This window comes from Protopterus annectens, chromosome 3.part0 (assembly GCF_019279795.1).
Source record: "Protopterus annectens isolate FY-2018-M chromosome 3.part0, PAN1.0, whole genome shotgun sequence".
In the NCBI taxonomy this organism is placed as follows: domain Eukaryota; kingdom Metazoa; phylum Chordata; order Ceratodontiformes; family Protopteridae; genus Protopterus; species Protopterus annectens.
Genome location: NC_056731.1, coordinates 1,550,191,837 through 1,550,204,769, shown reverse-complemented (window position 1 = coordinate 1,550,204,769; position 12,933 = coordinate 1,550,191,837). Strand labels below are relative to the sequence as shown.

The 12,933-nt window shown below is 40.6% G+C and overlaps 1 protein-coding gene across 1 annotated transcript in view; it reads right to left on the bottom strand.

Moving 5' to 3' along the window:
* LOC122796846 overlaps positions 1-5,047 on the bottom strand; it is a 282,354-nt gene extending 277,307 nt beyond the window's left edge. Inside the window, exon 1 of the mRNA XM_044065590.1 lies at positions 4,900-5,047. Within this exon, the coding sequence (XP_043921525.1) occupies positions 4,900-4,911 (12 nt within the window). The 5' untranslated portion in view covers positions 4,912-5,047. The remainder of the gene's footprint in view (positions 1-4,899) is intronic.
* Between the last annotated feature and the right edge of the window lie 7,886 nt (positions 5,048-12,933).

The window sequence follows — 12,933 nt, the reverse complement described above, 5'->3', positions numbered from 1 at the left end:
GTCACTCTATAATTCTAGGCTCTTTCTTAAAGTTTCTTCCCAGAACTGAGGTGGAGTGAGACAGTCACACAAGATGACTAGACCAGCAAGGGTTACCCATCAAACTGCTCAGTGAACAGTGGGCCCTGTAACATTCCCTGTACAATCACATACTGTAAAGTTCTGTGGAACAGTCATGGGAGGTATCGAGTTCTCTCCAGCCACACAAATTTATACAAAACATGATGACACAAGGACTACTCATAGCGTTTTCACCCTGCCAGGGCTAAAGTGAGAGTACTCCTGGTTCAGGTGCATCCATACCATGTGACACAAAGAACAGTACAGCATTTTAAAGATACAGGCGCAAACAGTGTGGGTAGGAAACATGATTCTATCCGTGGCACAGTCCTTGGTGTGGGAGATGGAAGTTCCTCATCAGCAGCTTCAGTGAAATTTAATTCTAGTCATCCAGTGAAAATGTGGCACAACTCATTTGTACAGCATGCAGCGGAACAGGGATATAAAGCATAAAATATAATGAGGTTGACATAGCCTGCACATGTTCTTACGAACCTTCTAAAGATAAACCCATCAGTGAGCACTTCCCCCACCAAATGCCAAGGCCTGCAGCGGTCTCTTGAAGGGGACAATGCACAAACACTATCAGCTTCTGGAAATGATGGCCTAGATGTGCTGAGAATATGCAGCTGGAAACAATAATGATCTGTACCAAGCAACTTTTGGAAGACTCACACCATAGATGCTCTGGGATCACAACAGCAAAACACGAAAAATCAGGTAAAGGGGGATAATGTCTGCTCCCAGAGAAAAAGAAACTGATGTGGGCCACTTGACAGGTGGAGGCTCAGAGATGCACAGCAACAGCACCCTCCCAAGTGAAGTGTTGTCACAAGCAATCATTGTTAAGTCTGACTGTACACCCTGGATTCCCACTACATTTCCAGACTGATAACACAAACACATGTGGTAACAACTCTACTGGGGGCCAATGGGCTACATGCATGTCATGATATTGGCTGTTACAGAGCAAAGGTATATGCTCTAAACTGCAAGTCTCCACTGATTAGTATGGCTTAGTCAATGTGCAGTTCTCATATGACCTGTGATTCACACCCATGTCCTTCACATCTGCATGGTTTCTGTCTCAGCATCAAAATGCACTGCAATTGTCTGTTTGCAGCACTGGCTACCCATATGACAGAAACACCATCAGTGCAGATATTACAGTCCTGTAGTCCTGTATGCAGGAGCTTCATCTTCAAGTTTCATGCTGGGGGATATGCACTGCACATGGCACTTTGGTAAACTGCAGGAAAACTGTAGATGTATGGTGTCCATGTGGTACATAACTTATCTGCATGTCATTGCGTCATTGGCACCCTATACTGTCTGCATTGTATTAGGAACATTCATACTCCTTCCGATCCCATGTGCTCTGAATTAGGGTCTATATTACATGCTCAAAGAGACTTTTCTTCAAACATATAATCATTGACACCTAAAGACCGAATGGCCACGTCCACAAATGTATTCCTCGGGAAAAAATTCACAGGGCCGTACACAAAAAACACAAACTTTAAAAACCTAATCAAGTGGGGGGCGAACCCCTCCTAACTAAATATACCAACTCCGAGATTGCTCTACATTGGGGAAAAGGGGAATTACCGATAGCCAATTGAATTTTTTAATGATGAAAAAAATTGCGGGCATAGCCATTAGCCCTTTAGAGCGTTCGCTCTTTAGGTGTCAATTATATGTTTGAAGAAAAGTCTCTTCAAGCATATAATACAGACCCTCTGAATTACATCCAACACATAATCAGGGTCCCAGTGATAATAATGTAACTTTCTCTGCTATGCCCAAAGGTGTTCTATTCAGTGGGTTCTGCTCCTGCCTTTTTTGCCTTTTCTGTTTCCTACCTCACCTCTTCCCACCTCCACCTGACTCTCATTCTCCTCTTCCTACACCATTCTGTCACAGTTGCCATCCCTGGAATATATTCCCCATTCAATGATCATTTTAGCATGAAACATACCTAGAATATGCTGTGAGCATTACTAGGACTGCAGTGCGGAGCACCTCTGAACCACATCATATAACAGAAGTGCACCCCCATCATAATGAATGCAAGCAGTACAGTACAGAATTTTAAGACTATGCCCTATGTCTTAAATTCTTAGGTTTGACTCCCTTAGTCTCCACTGCCACAATGTACAATTCAGACCAAGTCACTTAATTATACATATGATTTTGGGTTGCTCCTGAAAAGAGACACCTACACCAAGTGTACTTATAGGAATTCGATAATGTGGTATCCCCTTCCATGTTGGTCAGCGTAGTAGGACTAATCAATTGTTACCATGCTGTGATCAGATGCTTAACTCAAAGGGTGAATGCGTCATTTCTGGGCAACAGCACAGAGTTACTGTACTAGATATCCATATTCACTGTCATTTTGCTGTGCATTCAATACAGAGACATCCATAAGTTGTGTACATAGTCATGCAAATAATCTGCTTTTCCCATATTGCTTTCACTGCAAAAATGTTATGGTTACCTATACAACAAAGACACAAATGTTTCACTTGCATTCTCTTTCTGGCAGACTACCACTGTTACAATGTTCACTGCTAATGCTCTTCTGCATACTCTGTGGCATCCGACCACTTTTCTTCTACAATCCATACTTGGATCATACCATCTCACCCCTTGGCAGCAGTTTGTTACAGTCTTAATTTCTAAAGAAACATCCTTGTTTTGTAATTCCACTATCTTATACATCTTGTACACTTGTCTATCAATATGTTACTTACAGCTTGACAGCAAGGACATGTGCTTTATGCAGGTGTACTCCTAGCATGTGCAAAACAAGACAATGGTGATATATCTGTGCCACTACATTTATTTAAGTTTACACGAATGGTATATCTGTGCACACACACACACACACACACACACACACACACACACAGACACACACACACAGACACACACACACACACAGACACACACACACACAGACACACACACACACAGACACACACACACACACACACACACACACACACACAGACACACACACACACACACAGACACACACACACACACACACACACACACACACACACACACACACACACACACACACACACACACACACACACTTTACACAAGATGAACACAAATAATCACACAGATGTCGTTTGTCATTTTCTCTGCAATGACTATAGACACAGTCCCCTGCACAACAAACACATGGTCAGCATTTTTTTCCAAGATGTGAGAAGCAGACGACTGCATCAACTTCAAAATGTACCTCTATTTAACAAGGATGTGCTAGCTAATATCTGATATTCCACATGACTGAAGTAGCCATAGGCAATGCATGCTCACATGCTCAACTGACACAGCCAAGACAAGCAATGAATGTAGCCACTCTCTATTTCTGTATCATTACACAGACGTAAATGTGGTTATCCTTACTGACAGACTGGCAACCTCTATGCCTTTTGGAATTGTGGTGCTTTACTTTTACAACTCTTTAATCTGTACAGCATGTATGTCACAAAGATCAATGTTGCAGCCATATTGCAGTGTTCGTGTAACTGCCCTTTGAGGTATCCCCTAAAGTACTTCCACTGGGATGATGAAAGGTCATTTAACTAATTCTTAATACAGCTGGGAATCAATCTTTGTCTTAGAAGTAACAGATTCAGTAAGGACATAAAAATTATTGACAAAATACAAGCCTTTGGTTACAGTCTGGCAGTTTTAGTCTGAACTACAATGCACAATACTCAATGAAGGTGTGTGCATGTGTGTACATCTGCTTGGGAAAGACAGAATGCAACCAGCTATGTTCAAAACTTACTTATCGTAAGACACTTCAAATGACGTGAGGCTAAGGCTAAGAGCACCAAATGAAATAGTACCAAATGGTGCACACAGATCCACTGGAAATGGTTCTAAGAATTCAGCTACATGTAATATGCAGACACTCTTTCCTCAAGTTTTTTTTTTTCTCATGGATCGTTTTCTGCGATTCAGGCAAACCTAACTCGACTTGTCATAAATGAATTGTACTGTCACAGGCAATTACGAATACAACTCTTCATGGGCTTGTACCAGAAAAGCTGCAATGCAGTCGACAACTGTGTTCCTAATCATAAAATTTCACTGATTTTACTTTTCTGTGTTTTATAAAGAAGTACACATATACAACGAAATACATAACAGCAGCCAATAAGGTACACTTGGCTTCACTGCAACTGAGATCAGAACATCATGGGTGCTATCTCCACACCAGGTGCTTGTTACTCATACTGATGATGTACATAATGCATCATGTGGGGGGGGGGGGGGTGCAGACAAGTTTATAGACAACAATTGTTCATGGCACATTGCAATAATAAGAAGTAGAGTTTCCAAACTGCACTAGCATATAGCAGTTGGGTCTAATTTGAAACAAAAATCATAAACCAAATGTGACCAGCTAGTGAAAAAAAAATAAATATTAACATAAAAATTAATAAAATCTCTGTTGAAAAATTCCATATACTTTTACAGCTTTCAGTATGCTCAGCATTCATCTAAGAATTTAAATTACAACATCTACTTCTAGAACTGCAACTCTTCAAAAAGCTCAACTGACAACTGCTAAAGAAAAAAAAAAAAAAGAAAGAAAAAAAGAAACAGTTTCCACCGCAGTCATGTGGGTGAGCTGTTCAGCATTCCAAACCTTCCTGGCCCTCAGTTTCAGTCTCTCTGCTCTAAGGATGACTGCAGCTTACAGCTGCCCTTCAACACTTAGCAGCTGCAAAAGCTGCAGAACAAAGAACATGTATGCACACAAACAGTCCCTTTTGCAGCAGCTCCCAGACCGTTCTGTATTCTTACCTCCAGCTTCATGGTTACGCTTCAGTTTCCAACACACCACAATGAGGAAACTACGCTGTTCAGGACACAAACAACTGCTACTCCTCCTCCTCCTCCTCTGACATTAGGTTTAAAGCGACACAAACAATGGGCATTCACAGAAGCCCAACTCCTAGGTAACTTCCTGCAAACCCGAGTCATCTTCTTTAATAGCTTTTAAAACCTGCTGCACACTTCCTGTCCTCCTCTGAAATGAATCCCTGCCCTCTGCAAAATCACCCATTAGTATGCACTGTGTCAAGCTGCAAGAAGATGCAAGGCAAATAGATTGACTGCAGTATTTAATAATACAGAGCTGTACAGCTACTGGTGTTGAAAACTTGTAAATATGCACATTATATGTAATGCAGAGTTAGTCAGCCAATCTTATATTGCTGTTTTCTGGTGATTATGTTTGCTGATAGTGTGTATTACAGATAAGTCAAAGTTTGTTTGCATTACATGAAATCCTTTTATTGTACTTGCTGATTTAAATATACGAGGAGCTCTATTCATCCACTGTTCTACCTGGTAAGTAATCAGAAAAACAAAGATTACTGCATGCATTATAAAGAGTGTTTCTGCATGAAGCACACCATGACAGTGCCTTGTCTGCTTTTAAATAATTAGGTGAGGCACTCAAGATACACAGATATTAGGAGGAGGGAGGGGTCCTGGCAACCATCAACAAAGACTATTTCTCTTTACTCTATTGAACTGGATGAGTACACTGTAGCAGCACAAAACACAGACAAGAGGTCTGAATGGCCATTTAAAGAAAAATAGTCAGCCCTCACTAGTTCACATCTGCATGCATTGGAGAGATTCAGCCCTGAAATGTACTACATGTGACAGAAACACCTAGTTATTATCAAATGAAGGGATGAGAAGAGGGAAGAACTTTAAAGAATGGCTTGCAGTTTTATGGGTACTTTTTTAATTACCTGCTAGGATGCCTTGACAGAGAGCTACTAAATCAGTGATAATAAGATTGACAACCAAATTTGTCACATTAAATGTTTTAATGGGCTGTGCATTAAAAATCAGACAAATACATTTGCTCTGTAGGTTTGTGCATGTGAGTCTCTGCATGTGTTGGTGTATATGCTGGGAGGGGAGGGGCTTCACATAGTATGAAACTAAAAATGCCACAGTAGTACTTTAGGCTAGCCGTGCCTCTGGTAAAGTTTCAGAAGCATATTGTAGGGATGTCAAGATGAACAGAGCAAAGAAAAACAAAATGAAAAAAAAAAAACAACAACAAACAAAATGGTGTGTGTGTGTGTGTGTGTGTGTGTGTGTGTGTGTGTGTGTGTGTGTGTGTGTGTGTGTGTGTGTGTGTGTGTAAGTGAAAGCATGTGACATATGTTATGCACTCTATGTATATTTATTCATATGATGTGGTTTATGTACTAGTGTGTGTGCAGTTCAGAAGATTGGGCCAGGGGCCCTCAGTTTTTTTTTAATGAAAAGTCATTAACTCTAGTTATATTTGTGACAGTAAGAGCAGGTAACTAGTGGACAAAAAACATGCCAAATGTTGCTTATAGACAGATGTAATTTTATTTTGTTAACAGTTAGGACACTTCTGCCATGTTTACACCATTTAGAGTGGTCACTAATGTTGTTTTCATGACTAGACAAGAAGGTCACCACTCATTTCATGACAAAACAGTGAGGTATCCCATGACATATTCATGGCCAAACAGGAAGGTGACTTGCATTCATAGTCAAACAGAGAAATCAGTTCCTACTTTCATAGGTACACACTAGACTAACAACCACCAAGGCCTTTATAAGGTTAACCATGCAATCCAACCCACTTGTGTTCCTATGTGTCATGGGTATTTATTAAGAGGTGGTATGTTAAGAAGTTTCTAGAGGTTATGTGAGAAGGGTATTTTCATTTGGGCATTACTGTCTTCCTCTGTCTGTCTGTCAGAGAAATGGGGGCTAGACCCAGGGTGAATTCTGATTTCCAATCCATTGGTCAAGGTAATGCTTGCATAGAGTTAGGAATTTGATGCTGTTCATTGTCGGGATGTGAAAAAAGTTCATCAGAGCTGGATCTGAGGATTCCTTTATGCCAGGCATAGATCTCCATGATCCATATAGGACAGTGTGTTTATATCCAGAATTTTCCTGGTAAGGAATCTTTATGTGCGTTCCAACTGTTGCATAAGTCTGGTCAACATAGAATGATTTTCTTACTACCTTGGCCACATGTAGGTCAAAGGACAGATTACTGTCTACATATTTTCCCAGATCCCTGACTACATGGTCAACTCTTAGGGGAGTCTTATTGATGGAGTAATTAGCCTGAGTGGCAGTTTTCCCAAAACGTATTATAGTGCATTTCTTTGCACTAAGTCATACTCTGTTCAGTGCAGAACAATGAGGTCACTCATGTCATGTCCATGCCCAAGCAGAGAGGTGATTCATTATGCTCATGAGCAAATACCAGTGGCACTCATGTCATGGTCAAGGCAGAACTTGTTAATTATATCATTCTTATGTGTAAATAAACAAATCCCGCATTATCCTCATGGCCATATAGTAAGGTTGCATATTTTATGTTTGTGGCTAAACAAAGAGGTTGTTTATGGCCCTAAGCAAAAATTGAGGTCTCTTACACCATGTTCATGGCTAAACAGGAGCCTATATTGTCTTTACAGCAAAATGCCAAGTTGATCCTTTTCATGTTCGGCATCAAATAGGAAAGTCTCTCATAGTATGTTTATAGACAGGATTGTTGTGTGAACAGGACAGAGATCAACCATGTCAAGTTGATATCTGAGCAGGAAAGTCAATCACATTATGTTTGTGGCCAAAGAGAGAGATTGCTCATATTAACTTCATGGCCGAACAGCAATATTGCCCATGGACTGTTCCTGGTAAAGTTACACAACATAGTTCAACCAGCTCCTGAAAAAGCTCAAACTTGGTTTCCTAATTTGCACCTATCTCACAATGTGGATGCTTAGATTAGCTTGGTATTAGCTATGGCTAGGAAAGGTGTTTTCAACTCTAAGAAAATAATTAAAGTGAGAGCCTGAGTGCCACTGTTATTTTCCTTTTTGTTTTAGATGTGCTGACTATTTGGAAGGGAAGACATTGTATGTGTGATAATCAGCAGGTGGACAAGGCAGTAGTGAGGGGGTTAGAAAAAGTATAGTTGAGGGTTATATAAGGAAGAAACAAATGAAAATTAAAAAAAAGGAAAAAAGAGTAAAAGGAATAACCGCTGACTATAAAAAAAACACCAGCCAGGCAGTCAAGTCTTTGTTTGTGTATGTGTACATGTACCAGTTTCCATAATTGAGTCAGTATGTAAGTGAATACAAACATCTGATGACCTGTTGTTTTACAAGTTATGTAATGATTCTAGATTTAATTTTGCAACTCTCAGGTTTAACTCAATTCAGGTTAAAAAGTATTCTTTTTTTTAATTTTATTTAACTCAAGTATCCTGTATTCAAATATTACCTGGCATTGTTCATAGGTCAATCCATTGTGTGATTGATAACACAATGCTTTAGGCAAAAATTCATGAAGAGAGGCAGAGCGCAGGTCAGGGTTGATTCAGAGGCACAGGTAGCACTGTTGCACAAGAAAACAAGGATAATGTGGAAGAAGGATACCCAGCCAGTTCTAGTAGTAGTAGGAGCAATAGGTCTTATAAAAAGGAATTTACAATGGTACATAGATATGTCCGCGCTGGTGGTGCTGCGGTAGCGTTGTCGCTGCATAGTAAGATGCTGACCGGTTTGACTCTCAGCTAGAGCGTCTTCTGCATGGAGATATGCATGATTGGGCGTACCTTCCTTGAAGGTTGTGCGTTAGGGCTGGCAACTCAGCACGTAAAAATCAACTGCCAATCATTAGCGGACCAGAGTTCCGCTGTGGCGACCCCTAACCGGGAAAAGCTGAAAGACACAACAACAACGTAGATATGTTACTGATACATGTAACTCTGTACAAATTGCAGGAGTCATTACTGGGCACATTGCAGGGGTAGCGAAGAGCACTTCTGTCTAACCTCAAAGATTGAAACAATACTAATTTCATGAATTAATCATAGTTTGACTTAGGAATGGGGTCCATTCCCATCATGGTATTAGAAACCCAAAAGACTTGGAGAAATTAAAAAAAGGAGAGCCTATATTGTCTTTACAGCAAAATGCCAAGGTGACCCTTTTCATGTTCAGCATCAAACAGGAAAGTCCCTCATCTATGCTTATGGACAGGGTGGTTGTTATGAACAGGATAGAGGTCATCCATGTCAAGTTTATATCCAAACAGGAAAGGCACTCACATTATGTTTGTAGTCAAAGAGGGAGATTGCTCATATTAATTTAGGGTTGGGAGGGTGGCCTAATGGTTAAGGTGTTTGCCTTACAAACACAAGGTACAGGGTTTGAATCTCACAGGGGATAATTAGCTAGGTTTAAAATGGCTCACAAGGGCAGTTAACCTAGTACTAACCTATGACTGAACAGCAGTATTGCCCATGGCCTCTTCCTGGTAAACTTATGCAACATAGTTCAACCAGCTCCTGAAAAATATCAGAATTAGTTTCCTAATTTGCACAGATATCTGAATGTGGATGCTTAGATTAGCCTGGTATTAGCTATGGCTAGGAAAGTTGCTTCCAACTCTAGGAAAATAATTAAAGTGAGAGTCTGAGTTTCACTTATTTTTCTTTTTGTTTCAGGTTTGCTGACTATTAAGGAGGGATGACATTTTATATATGGCAGTCAGTAGGTGGATAAGGCATCAGAAAGGGGGTTAGATGAGGGTTAGATAAGAAAGGAACAAATGAAAATTATAAAACAAACTAACAAAGGAAAAGAGTATAAGGAATAACTTCTGACTGAAAAACACAAGCCAGGCAGTCACTCTTTGTATATGCATGCGTACATGTACCACTTTTTATAATTTGAGTCAGTATGTAAGTGAATGCAGACATCTGATTACCTGTTGTTTTACAAGCTATTTAATGATTCTAGATCTAACTTTGCAAATCTCAGGTTTGACTCAATTCAGGTCACAAATTATTATTTATTTTGTTATTTAACTGTCAAGTATCCTGTATTCAAATATTCCCTGGCATTCTAAAATGGGTAATATAATGCTTTGGGCAAAATTCATGAAGAGTGGCAGAGTGCAGGGCAGGGTTGATTCAGAGGCACAAGAAGGCCGAATTGTATGGTCAGTATGTTAAGTTAATAACTGTATAATTATTTGGAAATGAGCAACACTATGTTAATGAACCCTCACTGCAAATACAAAGAAGGGTTAGAAAATGGAGGGGAGATTCAGATATGTGTAAAAATTGCACAATCGGTCACTCCCACCAGCAAATTTGTACAGTGATATTTGATGGTAAAAAGAAACACAGACTATGTTATAATGCTAGATTTAGCAGCTGTCTTAGCTGAGAATTATGTATTAGAGGACATGCTTCTTCGAATCGGTCTCCATAGCCGTAGACGAGGGTAAGGCAGTCCACATAGCCTATCTGGACCTCCCCACGGCCTTCGACACCATCCCATACTTTGGAATCATAGATAAACTTACTAAGCTGGGCACTAATCCCTACGTCACTTGATGGGTTGCCAACTGACTTACTGACAGAACCCACACTGTAAAAGGAGCGGACTCCAAATCCAGCTCCAGACAAGTGACAAGTGGAGTACCTCAGGGGTCAGTCCTGGGACCTCTCTTGTTTGGCATCTACTTCTCTGAAGTACAGGCCAACACTAAGGGACTCTGGCTAACAAAGTTCGCAGATGACTGCAAACTGGGAGCCATTATTGAATGCCCAAATGATGTGGATACTCTACAAAAGGGCCTTACAGAAACAGATGCTTGGTGCCAGAGCCATGGGCTCAAGCTCAATGCCAAGACATGTATAGTTATCCTCTTTGGAAAAAATCATGAACCTATGAATTATCACATAGGTGGCAGTACACTAAACACCGAAAGTGTGATAAGAGACTTAGAGACACAGGTGGACAGTGGTCTCACCTTCAATAACCACATCCCTACAACAGTCAGGAAATCATTCTATGTGGCACACCTCATCACTAAGGGCTTTTCATCCAGAAAAAAGGAGGTCATTGTCCCACTGTGCTCATCCCTCATTAGACCCATTATAGAATACAACGCCCCATTTGGTATGTACCTCTCAAGACATCTGCAACAACTGGAAAGGCTGCAGAAATACCTCACTAAAAGAATCACAGGCCTAAAGCAGATGCCCTATGCTGACCGCCTTAAAAAACTCCAGCTATACCCAGTCGCATATCATCTACTCCGAGGCGATCTCTGCTTAACATGCAAGACCATGTCAAACCCAGAGCTGTTGGACATGCTACACTTAAAGAAATCCCAATCCCTCAGAACCACACACTCCAGGGATCTAAATTTTGTCATCACAATAAACAAAACATGCTGGAGGGATAGGTTCCTGACCCAGAGACTCCCTAGACTCTGGAATAGACTGCCCACACATGTCAAGCAGAGAGCCTCTTTGGCCCTCTTCAAAAGGAACTTTGATGATTGGATGGGAGAAAGGAAATTCACCTCGGGGATCACGTCAATCACCCTTCTAGACAGGGGTCCAGGGATGTAAATAGTGTGGGAAGAAATAGCCAGGGAATTGTTATAGCTAGGCTTGTATAGGCCCTAGGGCCAATAGCCTAGTACCAACCTATGAACCTATAAACCATGCTTGCACCCAGTGTCCACAATGGGGTGTGTCATCACCTTATATGTCAAAGAAGAATCAGACTATGCCTAACATATCATCCCCTCCACAATAGGGATATAGTCACATGGATATAGTCACAGAGACATAGATATATCTGATAGTTTTCTCAGACTACCAGTTAGAAACTTCACTTGCTATATAAGGCTAGACCTTACCTCATTAGCCAAAGTAGATTAGCTGCTACAACTTTCCTACTCAGTCTAGTCCATGCTTCCCTAGTCTTCCCAAATCTGCAGTCTGGGCAGCTGTTCAAACTTAAACAAAACTATGACAAAAATCACCAAATTTGCTGCTAACTTAAGTTCCAAAAATCATCACTGTATTGCTCTCTAAAAATTATGTGGCCAGAGCTCTCTAGCTTGCTTACCTATGCACAACTGGAAACAGCCTTCAAAGTGCTGCATTAACTAGAATGGGTTCCAGACATTGACAACCTGCTTCACTGGTATACCCTGGCTAGGTGTCTAAGATTCATGAATCGGTACTTAACTCACAAAGCATAAAATAACTATGGCAAATCTCCTTTCTCTGTAAGTATATATACATGTTGGAATGACATCCCCAAGGCACAGCTTCAAAATAACTCATGCCTTTGCCAATGCTCATGCCCCCAGAGTAAAGATAGCACTCTAATAATACAACTTTCAGTACTTATCTCTGCCATATATCTGCTGTACAGTCCAACAGTGATGTGAGATGATATGAGGCTGTCTGACTAGGTGGCGGGCTTACCAAAGGTTACTATGCTGTATCTTCCTACCTAGACAGACCCTTCTAACTTGGCATCATCAGCACCAGTATGACTATACTCCACATTAGAAATACAAATGTTAAAGACATAATATACTACCTTCTTGTCTCCATAATGAAATACCTTCTTTAGCTAGATCACTAGATTCATATCTGCTGAATCTGCTCTGTTTGTACGAAGTGAACACTAAATTACAGGAAATCTTTCTTTGGAGTGACTGCTCTGTACCCTTGTGGCAGGAGAAGTACAGTTTGGAATAATCCAATTGGATATTACTGTAGCAGGGCTCACTTAGAGTTTCAAAATTGGTCAGTTGCTTTGGATTTCCTTGTTCTTCATTTAAATAAAAGACCCGTGTTTGCGCAGGCATGCACTTCTTTGTGCATCACATATTGCTGCACAGGGGTGCTTACTATTATAGATGCAAACTTCTCGCTTATTGTTTTTTCCCTTAGTACATTTGCATCACGGTTAAATCTCGCCCCCTTTA